Source organism: Anabas testudineus, chromosome 9 (genome assembly GCF_900324465.2).
Source record: "Anabas testudineus chromosome 9, fAnaTes1.2, whole genome shotgun sequence".
Lineage (NCBI taxonomy): Eukaryota > Metazoa > Chordata > Actinopteri > Anabantiformes > Anabantidae > Anabas > Anabas testudineus.
The window spans coordinates 9355036-9374318 of record NC_046618.1 but is presented as its reverse complement, the minus strand read 5'-3'; the positions used below and the strand labels follow the sequence as shown (position 1 = coordinate 9374318).

The 19283-nt window shown below is 39.6% G+C and overlaps 1 protein-coding gene across 1 annotated transcript in view; it reads right to left on the bottom strand.

Annotated features, from left to right (window-relative positions):
* adgrv1 (adhesion G protein-coupled receptor V1) overlaps window positions 1-19283 on the bottom strand; it is a 97437-nt gene that overhangs the window by 65043 nt on the left and 13111 nt on the right. The window contains exons 3-27 of the mRNA XM_026343554.1: window positions 18700-18849; window positions 16159-16254; window positions 15497-15601; window positions 15045-15167; window positions 14714-14944; window positions 14075-14412; window positions 13673-13943; window positions 12038-12364; window positions 10666-10842; window positions 10186-10409; window positions 8891-9017; window positions 8548-8733; window positions 8063-8243; window positions 7487-7650; window positions 7267-7390; window positions 6894-7148; window positions 5972-6098; window positions 5619-5842; window positions 4684-5418; window positions 2676-3049; window positions 1787-1966; window positions 1160-1340; window positions 673-866; window positions 434-563; window positions 52-132 (exon numbers count right to left, since the gene is read on the bottom strand). Of these exons, the coding sequence (XP_026199339.1) occupies window positions 52-132; window positions 434-563; window positions 673-866; window positions 1160-1340; window positions 1787-1966; window positions 2676-3049; window positions 4684-5418; window positions 5619-5842; window positions 5972-6098; window positions 6894-7148; window positions 7267-7390; window positions 7487-7650; window positions 8063-8243; window positions 8548-8733; window positions 8891-9017; window positions 10186-10409; window positions 10666-10842; window positions 12038-12364; window positions 13673-13943; window positions 14075-14412; window positions 14714-14944; window positions 15045-15167; window positions 15497-15601; window positions 16159-16254; window positions 18700-18849 (5305 nt within the window). The remainder of the gene's footprint in view (window positions 1-51; window positions 133-433; window positions 564-672; window positions 867-1159; window positions 1341-1786; window positions 1967-2675; window positions 3050-4683; window positions 5419-5618; window positions 5843-5971; window positions 6099-6893; window positions 7149-7266; window positions 7391-7486; window positions 7651-8062; window positions 8244-8547; window positions 8734-8890; window positions 9018-10185; window positions 10410-10665; window positions 10843-12037; window positions 12365-13672; window positions 13944-14074; window positions 14413-14713; window positions 14945-15044; window positions 15168-15496; window positions 15602-16158; window positions 16255-18699; window positions 18850-19283) is intronic.

Sequence of the window (19283 nt, the reverse complement as noted above, 5' to 3'; positions counted from 1 at the left end):
GAAGGAAAGGAGGCAAAAGCAGTTTAAGAAGCAAAGGAGGGAGATACTTACCACGGTGGTAATAGGATGGAAGGAGAAAGTCAGAGTCACTCTCGCCACTACCACTTCCTTCACTACGCAGAAACTGATCCACTGATGGATCACACACAAGGATCAAACAAGTATCACACCAGAAGAATTACACCAAAAGAGTAGACATTGAAGGGTAAATGGGAAGTAGGGATGTGGGTATAAGGTATGTAGAGGAGACACACACAGGAGCACAGCAAACAAAACGCACAAAGGGGCAGAATGAAAGGGTCAGTTCAGCTCTAACTAAGACAGGTAAAACGTGCTCTACTAAAAATGTACTCAAATGAAACTGGGAAAATTCTCAGTATGACTTTTTGTGTCTTAATTTTTACAGTCATTATTTGGCGCACAAATGTCTCACCTCCTCCAAAAGGATTGTAAAGCTCCACTTTGAAAATTTTGTCCAGCTCAGGAACCAGGTTGTCTACGATGGTCACATTGATGAACTTTAACCTCTCTTCTTGAAGAAAGTACAGCATGCCCTTTGAGTCCTGACAGGGGATACAAAAGAAAAACCAGGAACCAGGTAAAATGTACTTCTGCCTTTTGATTTATTGTTACATGCATCAGTGATTAAAAAACGCTTCAGTGGAAACCAACCTCATAGTCCTTAGGGCTAGATGCTGTGAAGGGGGTTGTCCTGTATTCTACTGAGATCTCTCCCGAAAGGCCTTGGGCTCTGGCCACCGGCAGCTGGATTTGTCCTGCTTCCTCTAAAACAGTGATGTGGGCAGGTTCTAACGCTGGAAGTATCAACCCCTCTCCTGGAGGGGTTGGCTGAAACTGCAACAGGCCTATACCATTGAAGGTTGTGTGTGTTTGCATGTGGCATAGTGATGGTTAGAATAAAGAAAATGCAGAGAGAAATGAGAATATAATGAGAAGGAAGGGATGTGTGTAATGGATGTAAGAGGACAGGGTGTAGGCATGATGCACAGAAGATGGAGAGAAGGAGAGAAAGCTGCATTTAAATTTGGTCAAGCCACTTATGACAACATAATCTTATACTGTACATAAAGTTTGCCTAATAGTAAAAATAGCTAAATTAAAAGTACAGCACTGTTTTTTTGAGTATGTGAATGAATACCATAGGGGTGGTCATTAGCTGTAACCATGATAGTGTTGACAGAGTTATTCGGATCGATGCTTGCACCACTGGTGGGGGTGGAGCCCAGCTTCCCATCACCAGACTCTGCTGACACCAATGTGACCTGAAAGGACTCTGCCAGTTCTGGGAGGTTATCATTCAACACCAACAAGTTCAGTACCTGAGAGAAACATGTGCATTCATTAGTTTCATTTTCTAATTAAGACTATCTCATTGAAAACATTATCTGTATGTCATTCCCTATTAAGTGACAAAATAAAATAGCTTTATTATAGTTTTTGTGGTATGAGTCTCTTGTATGTGCCAAAGTATAAGTTATTATACTTGGTATATTAAGTCAGTTGACACTTGTTGACTTCTCAGTAAATTCACAAATATCCAATAACCACTAGATGGGGCTGGTTATCAAGAAACACAAAAAGTAGGTGACTAAATTACTGCATTAAATGGGACAAATGTATATAGTGTATACACAGTGCACATCATATTTCTCTTTACCCACTAAGTGACTGTGCTCTGTGTGACTTTGGATAAGCTCAGAGGTGCTTCTCCTCATGTAAGATCACATTAACATATAGGCCCATCTGTTGAGTCACTATCACACACCTCAGAGCGCTGACCAGGCATGAAAAGCACAGCTCCAGTGGCATTCACAAAATCCGACTGGGCTGGCATCACACTGTCCATGCTATCCAGTTGGGTAACAGTATAGTTGACATAAACATAGTCCAGAGATCCCCGCAAACGCTCAATCACACAAGAGACGATGGAGCCCTCCTCAGTGGTCTATAAGACGAAAAGAAAGATAAAAAAATACAATTAATTCAGAAACACTGTAGGAAGTGATTAGTACCTAGTTCATCGAACAGTATTCGCTTCTGAGTAACTTTCAGTGTAATTCCAGCAGAGTACCAATGTGATTTATTTTTTATCCACAGCGAGTGTAGGATATAAAGAAGATCCAGTGGTTCTAATGGAATGCCATCCCCAGCCCTGCCACCTGTTGTACTGTGAGAAACAAGAAACAAGATCTCCCATCGCAGGCTGGTGCTCCTGATCCATGTCTACAGGAATGCCCTGACTGTCAAACCTGCTACAGCCTCGCCAGCTGTCGCTCTACCTGAGAGGAACCAACATGTGAGCCCATGCAGCCAATCAAACTAAAAAGGGAGAGCGTGTTCTCCATGCAGCCATGCATGAAGACTGTTTAAATATGCAGCAGAGCAGGGCCTGACAAACTAATGTATTTACATTACATTTACATTTACATTATGCACTTGTATGCATATGTTTTCTCTGCAGACACAACTGAGAGATGACAATGACAAATACCATGCAGTGGCCATGCTGATTAAAGCTTGTTCAGGAGATTTATGAGCTGGACAATCAGGTTTAAATAAAAAAAGGCACTGTGACGAATGCAGTGTTTATTAAGGTACTTACTGAAATACTTTGCAGCAAATATGGTCCACTAAGTGCCACTAATTAAACTTACATCAGGTATGCAGGAGCCGGTGAATCCAAAAAGCCCATTGGCATTGTCACTCTTCATCACTCGCAAAATAGCAGTGGGCCTGGGGAGAGGGAGGCGGGCTCCACCTTCCACTGCCACCAGCTGTAGATAGAACACTTCCTCTCCCTCCTCCTCATTATCATCCCTGACCTCCACCACAAATGACTTCTCCTTCTCATCCTGCCAGTACCGTAGGTAACCTGATATGTTGCGCAGGTCTGTCTTAGCAGGCTGGGTGTGAAGCTCATGGATGTGGCTGCGGTTCAGCTTAATATGGTACAAGCGAACGTCCTGGAGAAGGCCTGTGTAGCGCTGTTTTCCTTCAGGATCTGACCCAATATACAGCGATGCAAAGCCTGAAATAGAATGATCAAATATACCATTGAGCTTAATAACTTTCATTAAGTTTAAGCTGTACAAACAGAAAATACTCAAATAAAGAAAGTAGAAACAATTATTGTCCGATGAATAATGTGCAGCATGTGATATGACTTTGATATGTCTTTATTACTGTCAAAACAAATAAAACGCTCAAACCACACACACACACACGCACACGCACACGCACACGCACACACACACACACACACACACACACTTTACATAAGGTTCTAACTTTATATTTTTAAGCCTTTAAGACAGGATCATTGTCTTTGACATCTTTGATAAGATCATTGTGTGTTTTCACTACATGGTTAAACACACAGATTCTTATTTTTGCTCTTTCTGTTCTGAATTCCTAAATCTTTCACCTTTTTAAAGTATTTGTTTTGTGATTATTAATACATTGTCTTAATGCTACAAAAAGTCACAGTATGGCAAATATCTTAATTTAATTTAATATTGATTAATTCATTGTACATTGGTCAAGGAGTGTGCAAATGTGTTTCAGCTCATTTTCCTTTTAATTCAGGTCATCTGTACTACTATAAATATGAGTGTAAGTATTAGTGTAACTTGTTTTGTTGCTATGGTTGTACAGTGTACATGGAATACAAACAGAATCTTAAAATAAAGCCACCAAGTATGGGTCTCTTTCTTAGGTTTCTATTCCTGTCAACAGTCACATCTATTGCTTTGTCTTTTAAAAAACGAGATACATGCAGGAAATCTTCTAAAATAATGAAGTAGAAAGGCCTGACACAAAAAAACCCATCTTTGGGTTGAGTTACCAGTAACAGACAATAACATATGACATAACTGATGTAGGGAGATGTGTCTTGTGTGATTGAAGTTAGTGAAAGAGCCATTAGTATACTTCCCTCTGGGAGCGTTTGTTCCAACACAAGCTGCCACTATTGTCTCCATTAATCAGAGAAAAATGAAGAAAAGAAGATGCCGACTGATTCCCTTTAGCAGTAACAATATCCAGCGGTGCCGAGGCTAAGTGGTCACTCAAGCATTACAGGGTCCCACTAGTACTGAACAATAAGGAGTCTACTGAGAGGTAGGTGTGTGTGTGTGTGTAAGTATATGAATCTGCATTAGTGCGTGCGGATGTGCAGACATCTCTGTGTAAGACGTTTAAACTTCTAAACATTGGTATTACATTTGTGAACAATAAAAAAAGCGTAGTACAATGGTCTAAGACAGTCAATCACACGCACACACGCACACACACAAAGCAGATTTACACATACTTTGAAATCTTCATTACAAAGACATCAGCATAGTATTTGTGACTGTTTCACAGTCCCATACACAGCCACACTTTGGCCTGTATATGGTTTGGCCTTTGGCTTTTTGTCAGTTAAAAGTAAACATAAAATAATTTTACAAAGTTGATTTACCACTGCCAAAATTGACTTGCATTTTACAAAACAAATTGATAATATTAGTAATACCGTTCAATATCTATTAACAACATCTTTATCTATAAATGTGTCAATATATGAACGGCAGAATTGGTGGTGCTTATGTCAAACTAAAGTTGCACCGGCCTCCCCTATCACTAGACTATGTTTAAGAAAACTCCAACTGAGCAACTCACCATCAGCAATAGCCTCTCCTTTAATGCTCTTCAGTCCACCAGGAATAGGGATCCCATTCAGGAAGAACTCAATAATCCCATCATCCACAGTAATGATGACATGTAACCATGTATAATCTTCTACAAACTTCTCAGCACTGGCCCAGGCCACCTGAGTATTGTTTGATCCTATTACTGTATAGTACAGCATCACTTTAACATGAGACGCATTAGTATGGACCTTCACTCCATAATACAATGTCTCATTACTGATTCCTTTGGAGACAATAAAGCCATCAGTATTAGAGTCGGGTACTAGCCAAGCAGAAAATGTGAAATTGCCAACAGCAGCAGGCCCATCTTCAGGGGAGATGGTACCATAAGCTCCGGGGTCACCAGAGAAAAGCCACGTGTCTGTGGCTGAGTGTTGTCGCTTGGCATGAGGCTTGAGTTTAACCTCCTCCGGGAAGGAGGCTAGAAGGAGCAGGTCATCCATCGGAGGAAGGCCCTCTGGGAAAAGACCAGAAACAATCTCCCAGGCAACCCGCACATCACCAAAAGTACCCTGCTGTCGGAGGATGGTGAAAGAAGTGACATCAGTCATATCATCCACTGAGAGTACATCTTCGGCTACTTCTTGGTTCAGGTTGCCGTCAGCAATAGCAAAGACACCAAATGGGTCGTCGTTGAAAGGGATGAAAAGCGAGGTATTCAAAGAAGTGTTAGCCAGTCGAGCATCTTGCCCCGGGTATCCACCTTAAAGAAATTGTGAACACTTTATGAAACTAAATATATATACATGAAACTCAGCCTTCTCTATATAGGATGGAAATGCTGAGAGTATAAGCTAAGACAGCAGTAAAATTACTCTCTGTCGTCATTTTAATTTCCAAGTCAACTTAAAATCTGGTTTATCTGTAAATCTGACAAATCACTTTACAGTATCTTGATCTCACCTGAGATATTAACCAGCCTGAGGATGAAGAACTCATTGAACTCTGGGAGCTTATCTGAGATGGCCTTCACCACAATAGGTTTGATCATGTCTCCAGTAGTGAAGATGATGAAGCCAGATGTGTTTGTAAACTCCTGGTTTTCCGTTAGAGGAGTCACTGAGTCATTGGCAAACAGCTGCCAAAAGACTGTAACGTTACCAAAATGGCCCCTTTCACGCAGGACACTAGGACAGAGGAGAGTATAAAGGTATACAGTATAAAGGTGAAACCTTGTATCTCCAAAATTACAACTTTAGAGTTTTGTCAATGCATAGAGGTTTGAAAAAACAAACAAACAATGAAAGAAGCCTTACTTAAAATAATTGGTTTTGCCCTCCTCAACAGGTTTCTCTATTGCTTCCAGGGAGAAAATCCCACTGGCATCATCATTGGCCTTAATCAGCACAATAGCTGTGTGTGGATCATACACAACAGCGTCTCCTATATAAAGAGGCATTGTGTTATGTCATGATGTTTGATAGATAGATAGATAGATAGATAGATAGATAGATAGATAGATAGATAGATAGATAGATAGATAGATAGATAGATAGGGGGTTCTTATTCATTAAGAGTCCAAGCTTCTCTTAGCAAAGAAGGAATATTTAGCTGAAATAGCAACCTCTCACAAGCGCATACTTTAAGTTGCCAGACTACGAGTATACTGTAATAACTATGCAAATCCTCTCTTAATTAAACAAGCAACGTAGAACGTGTCAAGGTCCCAGGATCTAATTGACTTCTAACATGAGGGGCATTGACTTTTAACACAAACACTATATAAAGGACAATCCCCTACTAGATTCTACTCAGAGTCAATCAGTAAATGGAGAGAGGCCAGCAGAGTCTGTCTGTCTTTGTGGCTTTGTGTGAAAGTCTGGAGTCTGGTAATTGAAGTCCTATTGGGACCCACAGGTCTTTCATTCCCATTCATAACACACAATATATAGATTAGGAATGTCGGTACATGTATATCTGGCATCACGACAAGATAAGAAAACACTTTATTGATAGACAGGGGAAAAGGGGATGATGTTAGTGAGGTATTATGATTGCCTGCTTCTTCTACTATGAACTGTGCTGAAAAGTACAGACTTTCAATATTTTTAATACTCATGGGGGAGATAAAGATATGACAGATCCACTACATTGCCTAAAATAAACACTGGTTCACAGAATATAAGATTCAGTACACACTTGTGCTAACCATGTTTGCCAAAGGAAGCTGATACTCACCAGAAGCATTGTAGAGAACAACGTAGAAGGTTTCATCAGCCTCTGGTATGTTGTCATCTGGCACAGCCACAAAGATATGCTTCATCCATTCACCCACATTAAACACAAGCAACGTGTCATTTCTCATGGAGATGTCTCCTGGTGAGGCATCACCATACTCCACTCGGTACATCACCGTGGCAACAGAGTCTGCCTGACCTGCCCTACAAACGGTGAAGTTGGCCACCTCCCCTTCACGAATCAACACTTTGGGTTCTGAGGTAAAAGTGAAATGGCCAGAGGGACCCATGATGAGTGAACAGCTGGAACTATAACTTACAAATTTATAATAACTGTCAATCAGTGGATCCTTCACATATAGTTAAACTATTACCAGAAAAGTAAATGGCGTCATCATTCTTATTAATCCATAAACTGGCACTGAGTATTTTTCCCAGTCTTGCTCCACCTGTAGCATTCAACAAGGTGATGGTGAAATTCTCCATTTCTTCAGGGATCTTAAAAAAAAACAAACAATTTAAAGTGTAAATTAAATGTAATTATATGGATTGAAAAAAAGCAGTTCAAGGACAGGTTCTAGTTTATATCTTTACCTCATCGGGTACAGAGAAGAGAGTGAGGTTTTTCATGTGTTCCCCTTCCTTGAAAGTTATGTTTCCCTGGAGTGGGGTGACGTCGCTGGACAGAAGTGGCTCCAAGACCCATGAAACAGACACCTCTCCAAAGTTACCCCTGTTCCTCACTACAGAGTACAGGGCTAAAAGAAAATCAAAACGAAAAGAGATGGTTGGACTGGAATATTGCAGTAAAGCTCCCTTAAAGCCAAGTGCTGAATGAACTTGTCTCTTTACATTTGAGCACGCAACATAAAATAATTTATTTAAGTTTTTTTTTTTCTTTCAGGTTAACTTCAGAAGTTTTTAGTTTTACATATCACACTAGTGATTTACTACAGCCTGAAATAATCTTTTTGCACGGTACAAACATGACAGAAGCAATTAATTGTGCATAGTTTAATTAATTAGCACATAAAAGTAATTTAAAATACAAACTTTACTCCAACTTATCCCACATATACACAAATGCTACATGATTCACTCCAATTAGATCCATTTAAATGTCAATGTGATGCCACCCGACATTAAAAGTATCATTATTATCTGAAGTACCCTGGTGCATTGTGGTCCCTTTGCTCTCATTGACAGTCACTGTCAGTCCTGATTGGATGAACTCAATGACCCCAAAGGGGTCGTCGTTCCTCCTTACTGTAATGTTGACCTCTCTGTGGTTGCCTAGGCGACTGGGTGGAGTGCCGTGGCTACTAAGTACCACAGAGTAAGTCTCGTCCAACTGTATGTACACACAAAAACACACACACACACACACACACACACACACACACACACACACACACACAGTTTTTACATAGCAAAAAACAGGTTTAAATATATTGTTTATGCTATTTTTGCAGCTGCAGCTATATATTTAATATTTCTTGTTTCAAGAGGCACACTTTAAACATTTCTAATTGAAATTACAACTTGGTAAACGCAAACCTAGAATGCTATCAAAATATTATTACCTTATTTGATAGTGAAAGAAAATATTAATATATAACCAAAAAAGGTCAACATTGTGTTGACCTTGCTCTTACTTCAGGCACCCCATCAGGCACGGCAACCAGTGCCACTACCACTTCTCTCTCCCCTGGTTTAAACTCCAGGACGGCTGTGGCACCATAGAATTCAGGGTTGCCGGAAGGCATGACAGCGTATCGTACCAGCTGTGTCAGAAGTTGTCCCTGGGTTCTGACAACATGCAGCTCCACAGCTTCACCCTCCTAGGATTAAAATGTAAAAACAAGATTTGGGGTTCAGTGTATATATAAGTATATATGCACATATGTACATAATAAACTATCACTTCATTTTGTTTGTAGCTAGTTAAATAGTTAACTATATAAACAAACAAATTTTCATTTTCAAACTTTGACTTACATTGATGACCCAGGGACCTCTGGAAAATGACGAGAACTCAAAGACTCCCCCGGGGTCATCGTTCTCCATGATGACAATCTCTCTGCTGGTAAATCCAGCTTTCAGGATCTGATTCTCAATATTACTCCTGATTCAAACACACATCATACAGTATAAAGATACAGATGAGATCATAATAATAATGACTATGACTAAAACAAATAAAAAAATTATATAAAGATTTTATTTTTACAAACATATGCCATGACACTCTCAATCTTGGATTGGAGCTGCTTTTGGTATTGGTACGGGTATACAAGGCAGGTGAATGTTACCTTGTGGAACTGCAGATGACAAGAAACATCTGATATTGATGCTTCTTGAACTTTAAAATCAACCTGACTAAATGCATTCCTTGTATTGTGTGGTGATCTTTAATTATTGGCTCCATATACGGAATTCCTGCTGTTTAGACCACTTAATCACCATGTCAATCAACAGTTTGCCTGCATATTTATTGCTCCAGGAAGGGTGTGTGTATGTTAAGAAAAGTGGAGCCAAGCAAGCATAGCATAATGGGCAAATTAGAGACAAAGACAAGACAGAATGAAGCACTCCAAACAAACAGTCACAGCCAGGGCACTGCATGCATACAAACACTGACATCTTTAAAAGGGTATACAATCAAGCCTGGTTAAATTAGAGCAAAACACGTAAAGAAGATTCTCTATTTACTCCCAACAAGCACTCTCTTTTGGATTCCCTTTTTTCACACCATTGCAGAATCCCCCACCTCATCCCAGTCCCCATCATCCCCACATCAACCAAAGACCTCAGAAATCCTGAAGTAGGCCCTTCTCTAAAAAACAAAGTCCCGATTCACGCCACATAAAAGGCCCAGGTTCACTCCACTCCCCACTTACCCAAAGTACACTATAAAGCGTGCAGTCTCCACCCTGCAGGGGAGGAGTGGGAGGGAGAGAGAGTCGCTGTTCTCATCAGAACATAGACAACAGATGAACCCACCCCCAACCACTACTACCACAAACACACACATATAGCTCCAGAAACACATATGGGACAGATGGACTGAATAACGACAAAAGGGATAAGATAGACTCACTCAGTCATTCAAATCCCTCTGGACTCAAGTGTTGTATAAGTCGCCTCTAAAACATTACATAATATCAGTTTTATACTCTACTTTTACACTTTATTTCCACAATATTGCTGCTACAGTTTGTTAGGGCTAAAAATAACTTAAGAGCTTTGCATATTAGTAAACTATAACTTTTAATTGTGTTTAATATCCCTACCTATCCAGAGTAAGCAGTAAAGTCTCATTGACCTCCGGGATACTGTCAGCCATGATAGTGAAATTGATGGAGGCATCACTCTGCCCAGAGAGGAAAACAACTGAACCATTTAGAGGCTTGAGGTCATTAGCAGTTACATCTTTCCGATTGGCTCCAATTGGATGAAGACTCCAGAACACTTCAGCCTGGCCGTCTGTCCCATCACGCTGCAGAGGGAGGCTCACCTGCACCAAATGGCATCAAGATTTACTGCTTCTATATACAGTGTGCACATACATAGCTCTTGATTTCTTACCAGATATGTTTGATTAGAGTTAGCAACAAGAGCAGATTTCTGACAACAAATATGGTGTCTTTACAGCCAGGCAACTCAGGGTCTTAACTCAAAAATGATAATGCTGTTTTAAGTACTACTAAATTCTGCAAAGTATACTATTTGTACAGTATGAACTAATATTAAAAACAAGGTTCATATCTTACCGGACTAGTATTGCTGTCCTCTGGTTCATAAACCACCACTGTGGTGTTACTCGTAAAACCTATTTCTCCATTAGCAATGTCAGAGGTGACAGTTAAGGTCAGGTTCTGAGACCCCTCAAACCTGGGGCTGTTTGAAGGAATTGGGGGGTTGATATCAATCAGCTCCAGTGTATTTAACTAGAGGAAATATAAGGAATAACTTTATTAATAGAAGGCTTAAATAGGGAGAGATTTGCATAACAGGAAGGACTGACACATAACACACGCTATCCTCTTTACCATGTAATGATTTCTGTCACTTTTTTGTTAAATGAAAGTCAGAACTTGGTTCACTATATGAGACAAAAAATCAACATTTCAGCTTTCACTTGCAGGTGTGTACTCTGGCTCTGATACACAACTTAGAACACAGCACCTTTTGCTTAATTTTTCATGTGAGCAAAAGTGTAAATGTGACGGACAGGTGTGTCCTATTACACTGATTATTCAAACAATAAATAGCACTACCCTCAGTATCAGATTTGGCTTTTGCCTGTTTAGATTGCATTTACAGTCAGAGGTGTAAGCATAACAAAAACCAGAGACTGTCTACTGACGAAAAAGAAGCAATTGTAAAACAGAGAGAAGATGGAAATCAATCAGAGCCATTGCAGAAACATTGGCCATAGCCACTACATCGAACATGTAAACTAGGAAAGACAACAGCAGTTGATCACAGAAACATTGTGAGAGCTGTAAAGTGACAACACAATGCAAAGGTTTGGTGATGCCAATTGTGAGCAAAAAGTTTGCAACTAAATATTAAGTCTCATGTACTTTAATCTATTTTAAGTCTGTTCCAGTACTTTTGCTCACGTGAAAAAAGGGTGGGTTCAAACTAAAGGTGCTATCGGATCCAGATGTAAACACCTGGAAATAAAAGCTCTTTTGATGTCTAACCCAAATGTTTTCAGTCTACAGCAAAAATAAAAGAAACTGGCCTCACTGTTCCATTACCTTTAGTGGGAAGTGTATGTATAAAAGAGTTAAGTGTGTGGCGTGACTATGGCTCTACACAAAGTGAAGAAGGCCTTTCTTGCACTTTTTTGTATACTTTAAGTGATGTTGTTAGCTTGGACAGTTGAGCAAATGCCATAGCAACATGCCAGATTTAAGCACCATTCACCAATGCAAATGAGGCACTTAAAGTTTGGATGGCACTGATTGGGTCAGAAGTAGTAACACAAACTGAAAGAGTACATTTTTGGACTAAACAAAATGTTGCCTAGATTACTGAACTTGAAAAATCATAATGCAACAAAGTGAAGAAAATGTTTACACATACTATATGTGTCTTATGCGTTGCTCTATGTCTTCTTTTTATTCTTTTTACCTGTATTAAGAAATGAGCTCCATTCTGCAGAAAAGCATCACTCCTGATTGGCAGTCTGACATTGACCATCCGCTCACGGGCAAACACCACATTAACAGACCTACTAACATTCAGAACCTGGTCACGGGCCAGTGCTGGGTCTATTGGACCTGCAGGAATGTAGAGGGCAGTGAGGGTCATAGACACATCACCCAGTGTACCACCATCTCGCAGAAAATAGAGTGACAGGAAACGGCCGTCGGGCTGGCTATGGATGCGTTGCTTTTTTGCTAGGTCAAACCGAAAAAGTCCATAGACATTGTCACTGTCTTGGATGTAGAACACCATCTGAGGAAAGAGTGGAGAAAGACCAAATGAAGAATGGGAGTTAAAATAAAAAATCAGCAAAAGTACTAGTCATAGGTCATATTTTGATTGATGAAGGAATGATAAAAAAAAAAACTGGTTGTGTACGAGTTTAGCTGTGCCTATGAACTACAATTTTTTACTGTTTCCTTTTAGTCTAAACTGACCAACCAAAAGCCCCAACACAGTCACATTAATGGCTTAGTTGAAGTAATATTTAATTTGAGTACAACTAGTTATATAAATATTATATATATATGTATATTACAATTTGTTTTCACAGGTTTGACACATGGGGCTTAGCTGCACTGTCTACTGTTCCTGTGCCTTGGGAGTAGAGCTGACTGATCTTTATGCTTTGAGGAAGTAATTGCAAAGATGCCCACATTTACCATTAATTACTTTGTTGTGTATCCTGTTTTTGTGTTTCTTAGAGTGTATCGTGGGTAAGAAGAATAAAGGAGAGGTGAGGAATAGAGAAAAGGAAGGCTAACAAGTGAGACTGAAAGTAGTAAAACAGAGCCCTGAGCTAACTTTAGAAAGACATCCCCTTTAATTAACTCTGCTAAGACTGCTAGAGCTGTTTTTACAAGGTTCGCTCTTTTTGCTGAAGCTTTCAGATGCAATGCCTGGTGTATCTACAGTAGCTAATTTACAGTCTGAAGTGTGTGCTATATCATTTGCAACATTATTGACAATTAACACTGATCAAAATGTTCTGTTAAATCTATATACCTATTAATTTGAGCTGAGCCAACCCACTCTGCACAGTCTCACAACTTGAGGTGGTGTTCTAGTGTGTTTTGTATATGACCTAAGCAGAGTTCACACTTCATCTAATGCCTTGAACATGAAACAAGATTTAGACTGGTCAACTGCTTTTAGACATAGCCAAGATGCTTATGCAAAGATGGAACCTATAAAAAACCTGTCACCACTTCACCCACGTTTTCTAAAAAAAAAAAAAAAAAAAAAAAACACACACACAGACACCACACACAGAGCGTGCCTGCTGTTTCCGCTTTGTTTTGATTCAGCCACATTAAAGGAACACCCACGGAGCAAAGTGACACAAAGGGGCCAAATTTTAAAAACTGTGCCAAGTTTGCCACTGTACCTCACAGTAGGTCACACACATGCATAACATCTGGAGGATATATCACCTAACAAGTGCAGACTCTCTGATATATATATATATATATATATATATATATATATATATATATATATATATATATATATATATATATATATATATATATATATATATAAGATCTCTTCCAATCTCACCTCCATGGGTTCATCGACTTCTGCCTTTCCAGTAACAGTGTTGGGCAGCAGTTTGAAAACAAAGGGTTCTGCCTCTTCTGGTTGATCATCTGCCACTATATTTATTGGAATTATGGCAGTAGACTCGCCAGCAGGAAATGTCACTCTCCCTGCTGAAGGCCTCAAATCATCTGACACTGGGGCAGGATCACTGGAGTTTCTAATAATGGTCCAGTTGGCAGACACAGCACCATAGCTGCCTCCAATTCGTACAATGATGATGCCATCAAATCTGTAGGTGTAATAATCTTCTATTATTATCTTCTGTTATTTTTCTCTTTTTTATATATATAAATGATATATTTGCACTTAAATTTTAAAGAGCATAAACAGAACATAATATGTGCTGTATTTGTTATCAACCTCTGAGTCAGATCTTCATTGATGGTGATTTGTTGGATGACTGCACTGCTGCTGATTGACAGGACTCCGTAAGGCTTATCATTGGGCTCAATCGTCACTAGCATAGTATTGGGAGATACTAGCACAGCATCTCCTCTGATGGTCTCTTCCAGCAGGACAAGCTGAAAGGATTCTGCAATTTCTGGCTCAATGTCATCAGTGATGTTGAACAGCAGGCTGATATTGTAGACATATGGAGGGAATGTAACACTTCTGACTGGCTGTAGGTCGCGGAAATCAATAAGTAGTGTGGCACTGCCCAGTCCTTGACCGCTCACCACCATGTAATCTACAGAGACCTGACGACAGAAAATTCCAGATTAGATTTACATTTTTGTAATAGAGGTACAAGGTAAAGGCAGGGAAAGCAGATCTTGCCTAAGGACCCCTGCTAGAGGTAGGCCACAGCCAGGAATTGAACCCTGGTCTCCCACACAGAGGCTAGCCATATTAGATGTCTAATATACCTCTGTTTGTTTTTTCTGCAACAATTTATACCATTAAATATACTGCATATAGCAAAATGTATAATTAAAATGGTTGCTCCCTATTTCTAAATCAAAATTCTATAAATTACTAACTGGTTTGATATAAAGTTACCGTGCTGTCAAGAGAACCGATGATTGGCCCATCCTCAGTCAATAGACCACGGGTCACATTAAGGGCAATGACTCCAGCAGATTCTTGTACCACCATGCTAGACTGTGAGAACCGCAGTGGACTGTCATTACGCCGGATTCTCAGCTGGACACTGCTGGCATTGGACCTGAGCTCGGCTCCACCTGCCACACCCATTAGCCTGACTAAAAACACCTCATCATCCTCTGGGATCTGGTCCACAGAAAAAGACAAGTATATTCACATGCAGTGGTTCTTTGTACTCAAAACTCTGAAATGGCTTAAATTGTACAATGAGAAGCCTGTTCAATACCTGATCATCCAGGATGACGACAGTGAACTGCACCACAGCCTGTCCTTCAGGGATGGTGATGTTCCCTCTGTCTGGACTGAGATCCTGAATGACTTGGTTGACAAAAATCCCCTGTTCAAAAATCTGAACAGGAGGAAACAGTGATGTTTAGAATTTGGCGTGCCTATATACTAGAGATGGATTTCCAACATGATGCATATAAAAACTGAATTATCCACAATGAAACTAGATGTAATCAAATATTCACGTTATTATCTGGACACCTGTGTTCACTGTTAGTTTTATTTGTAGCCAGTTGTAAAAAAAGAAAGCTTACACAAATCTATAGTAAATTAGAAACAAGCCCATCTGTCACAAACTTATCTTTAACACAGTTCTTGCTCATTCAGTTTTTGCTCAGTACTATGAATACAGTGTTAGGTATATTGGTTTTATGTACCCTGCCCTCTTACCTCAAAGTTCACAGTCACAGTTCCATACGTTCCCTCTTCTCTAATTAGGGTGAAAGGCACATAAAGGTTCGTTCCTCTGGGTTCATCAACTACACGTTCTTCAGTCTGAGATGACAAAAGTGAGACAGTGAGACAAACAGAATCAGTTCAGTTTAATCAGTTTCAAACATGTTTCTGCTATAACAATAAACAAAACCATGAAACAAAGGAAAATTACCTAATTGCATCATTGGAATAAAAATAACAAATCAATTATATCGAAATGACTGCCAAGATTGTTTTTGTTTTATTTTATATTTAGTGATCTTGGAAAATTTCATCAATCCTTCATTAAATAAAATTGAAACAATAAAAAAAAAAAAAAAAAGAATTCTAGGGTAACACAGAGCAAGACAACAGTTCCCCTTAGTCCAACTACATTGTCAAGTCATTAACCTAAAATTAAACTGAATGAAGTTCCATTTGCCATAATCAAAGAAATTCAGAACACATTAAAAGCAAAGAAATTGACAGATAAACTCGTTAGAAGAATAAAAACATAAGTGACATACTAAGAACATAATTCAACTAAAAATTTGTGTAGACTAAATTAATCATAGTTTGAAACTAGAATTCTTAGTCTGCAATAGATAGATAAAGACAGTATGAGAGTTGCTTCTTACTGAGTTGAAGGCAATTATTCCGAAGGCATTGTCATTGGACAGGATTTTGACTTTGACCTTGTTTTGCGGTCCCAAACTGACTCCATTAGAGGAACTCTGGCGAATGGGGAGAATTGACATAGTTAGATAAAACCCGACCAAGTATACAGTATTTACCCATGTTAACCTCCAACCAAAAGAAATTCCAGAGCGACCGCCTTATCCACTATCTTCACTTCATTCTTGTGCTCCCACTGAGAAGCCCTAATGAGAAGGCACAAAGACAGGAAGTACTGGTCTCAGCCCAGTTGATTTGTCAGGTTAGTTCACAGTGGGATAACTCTTCAGGCCTAATGCTGTGCTCTGTGATTCAGCACTAAGACCTGTCAAATTTAAATCCTAGTGTGTTTAAAATCACACAGGGACTTCACAGGGCTTACAATGAGAGGTTTATCCGAAGAAAAGAATCATTACCTATGAATGTTGTACGGATGGTTTCTTTTTTTCTGAACCCCTTTAAATAGTAAAGACCACAGTCTTGTTATTGGGTCTAACCTTTCAAAGTTTCTATTAGTGATCTCACCAATTTTTTCATTAGGATCTTATGGACCAGATACACTTACAAACACTATTCCACAGTACAGCAGTGGTACTGTAGGTTGCACCTGCTCTGCTCCACAACAATTCTACATTATTTGTACAGTACAGTACTGAAGTTAGTGTAATTCTTTCAATGAAAGAACAGTGTTGCTTTCTAGAGTTTCCAAATGTAGAATGGGAGGCAGGGCCTTCTGCTATCAAGTTCATCTCCTGTGGAACCAGCTCCCAGTTCACGTTCAAGGGGCAGACATCCTCTCTACTTTTAAGATTAGTCTTAAAACTTTCCTTTTTGACAAAGCTTCTAATTAGAGATGGCTGAGGTGACTCTGAACCATCTCTTATTTATTCTACTATAGCTTAGTTTGCTAGGGGACCTCTACTGATACACTGAGCTCCTCTTGTTCCACTGAGCTGTATATCTCCAGAGTGCAGTTACTGGCCCTTCCGGCCTTACCAGTGTTTTTCCTGCTTGTTGTTGTTTTTTTGTTGCCTCCTGTTCTGTCCTCTCTCCTCTTTCCACTAACCCCAACGGGTCGAGGTGATGGTCGCCCACACTGAGCCCAGTTCTGCTGGAAGTTTCTTCCGTTAAAGGGGGCTTTTCCCTTTCGACTATCACCTATTACTGCTGAAGTTGGGTTTTCTATATAATTTTGTATTCTGTTTTATTTTGTAAGGTCTTAAACCTTTAACACTGTAAAATACCTAGACATGACTTTTGTTGTAATTTAGCACCATATAAATAAAATTTAAGTAAATTACATTTTTTTATATATTTAAAAGTCAGAAATGCTAAATGTACCCTGAACCTCCCCTTATTTCTTATGTATGCTTGATCTGTGACACCCTTTGTAGTGCACATTAAGTCAGACCTTCAGTAAGCTGATATGGGTAGAATTTGGCCCAAGCTTTGTCTCAGCTGTAGTGTAAACAACAGGGCTAAGTGGGCCTCATCTGGTCTTTCACTCTAGCAGCAGCTAAATAAGGGCTGGCACTACTGGATGTTAACCAGATGTCACAAAAATGCTGTGTCAAATTTAAAATGTGTGGAAAGTCACTTTTGCTGACAGCTCTCCAAAGTTGTCTCTGCTTGTATATGTAGACAGTTGATGATCTGTCTTGATTCACAATGACTTTTGTCTTAGGTTTAGGCAGACAGCAACACCAGGCCACCCTAGCTCATCAATCAAACCTGACAGCTAAAGGCTATATGAAACCATGGAGATAGTCTCTAGGCGTAAGACATCCCTGGCTGTGATGGCAATTCCTTTGACGAGGATTTACAATGCTTACATAAAAATCATAAATACAGCTATCCTACACAAAACTATGCACAATCAGAGAAAACACAATAGCATTCTAAAAAGAAGCAACAAAGTACTAGAATAAATCAGTATGCTGCCCCTTGTTAATGTACTTATGAATACAGTCATTCATTGTAATAGGCTGACCTTTCATCTACAACAGTGTGTCAACTGCAATGGTGAACACACAACATGTGTAAAAATTAAATCCACAGAACGTACATGCCCAACAAAGTCAAAGGGGAATCACTTTGATCTAATGTGTGGTGAGGCTGTGGCTGTCAAAGTTATTTTCTTTTTGCAAAAGTGTCTTTTAGTGGGGAGCCTTAAAGACGCACACAACATCTGGCCCCATGCAGACCTGCTGTAGTGCACACACATCAAAGACCCTGTAACTCAGAGCCTCCCAGTGCTTACTATGTGACGCCCCCAGTACCTACTCCTTAGTAGCTGGGGTTAGAGATTGTGTTTAAGGCAGGATAAGGGTAAGGGTAGAATTAGAACAGTGGGACTTTGTGGAAAGAAATCTTGGAGCTTCAGAGAGAGTATAAAAGGGTGTCAGAGAGGAAACGGGGTCATCATCAATCCATAAACAGACATTTGGCTGCACACACAACCTGTCACACCCACATAAACTTGCAGGCAAACAGTGGGGCTTTACCTGTAGTATGAGGTTGAAAGTAAAAGTCTCATCAGCTTCAGGCAAGTTGTCATCTTTCACAGCAAAGAAGATGGTCCTGTTGTACTCAGTGGACAGCAGAAAGACTGCAGCATTAACAGCTTCAAAGTCTCCTGTGTCTGCTCCCTCTAGCTAGATGAAACAAGCACATAATGCAACTGTACCACTTTTCATTTTATTCTATTTCACTTGCTGTGATTCATTTCCTGTAAAGAGTTGTTTATTTGAAAATGGGAAATTGAGAGGAATATGACAGACACAAAACAGATGGTGACAATGAGGCACAACAGACCAAATATGAAGCTGTACACAGAATGCTGTGGACACATAATTTGTGCATTCAACAATTGAGTCAACAGTTGGCCTGGTTGCGCTAGGCTTGATGTTTTCTAATCTTTCCACTAGCAGAGAATGGATAATGTCTTCATGTGCCTTTCCTTACTTCTTACTGGAAGGTACTTAATATTACAGCTTGTTGTTGCCCAGGTCTAATAGTTGAAAAAAGAAATATGGTAAAGTTATCAAAAAGCACAGGAAACCCCCCAACCACACTCTGCAGCATGCAT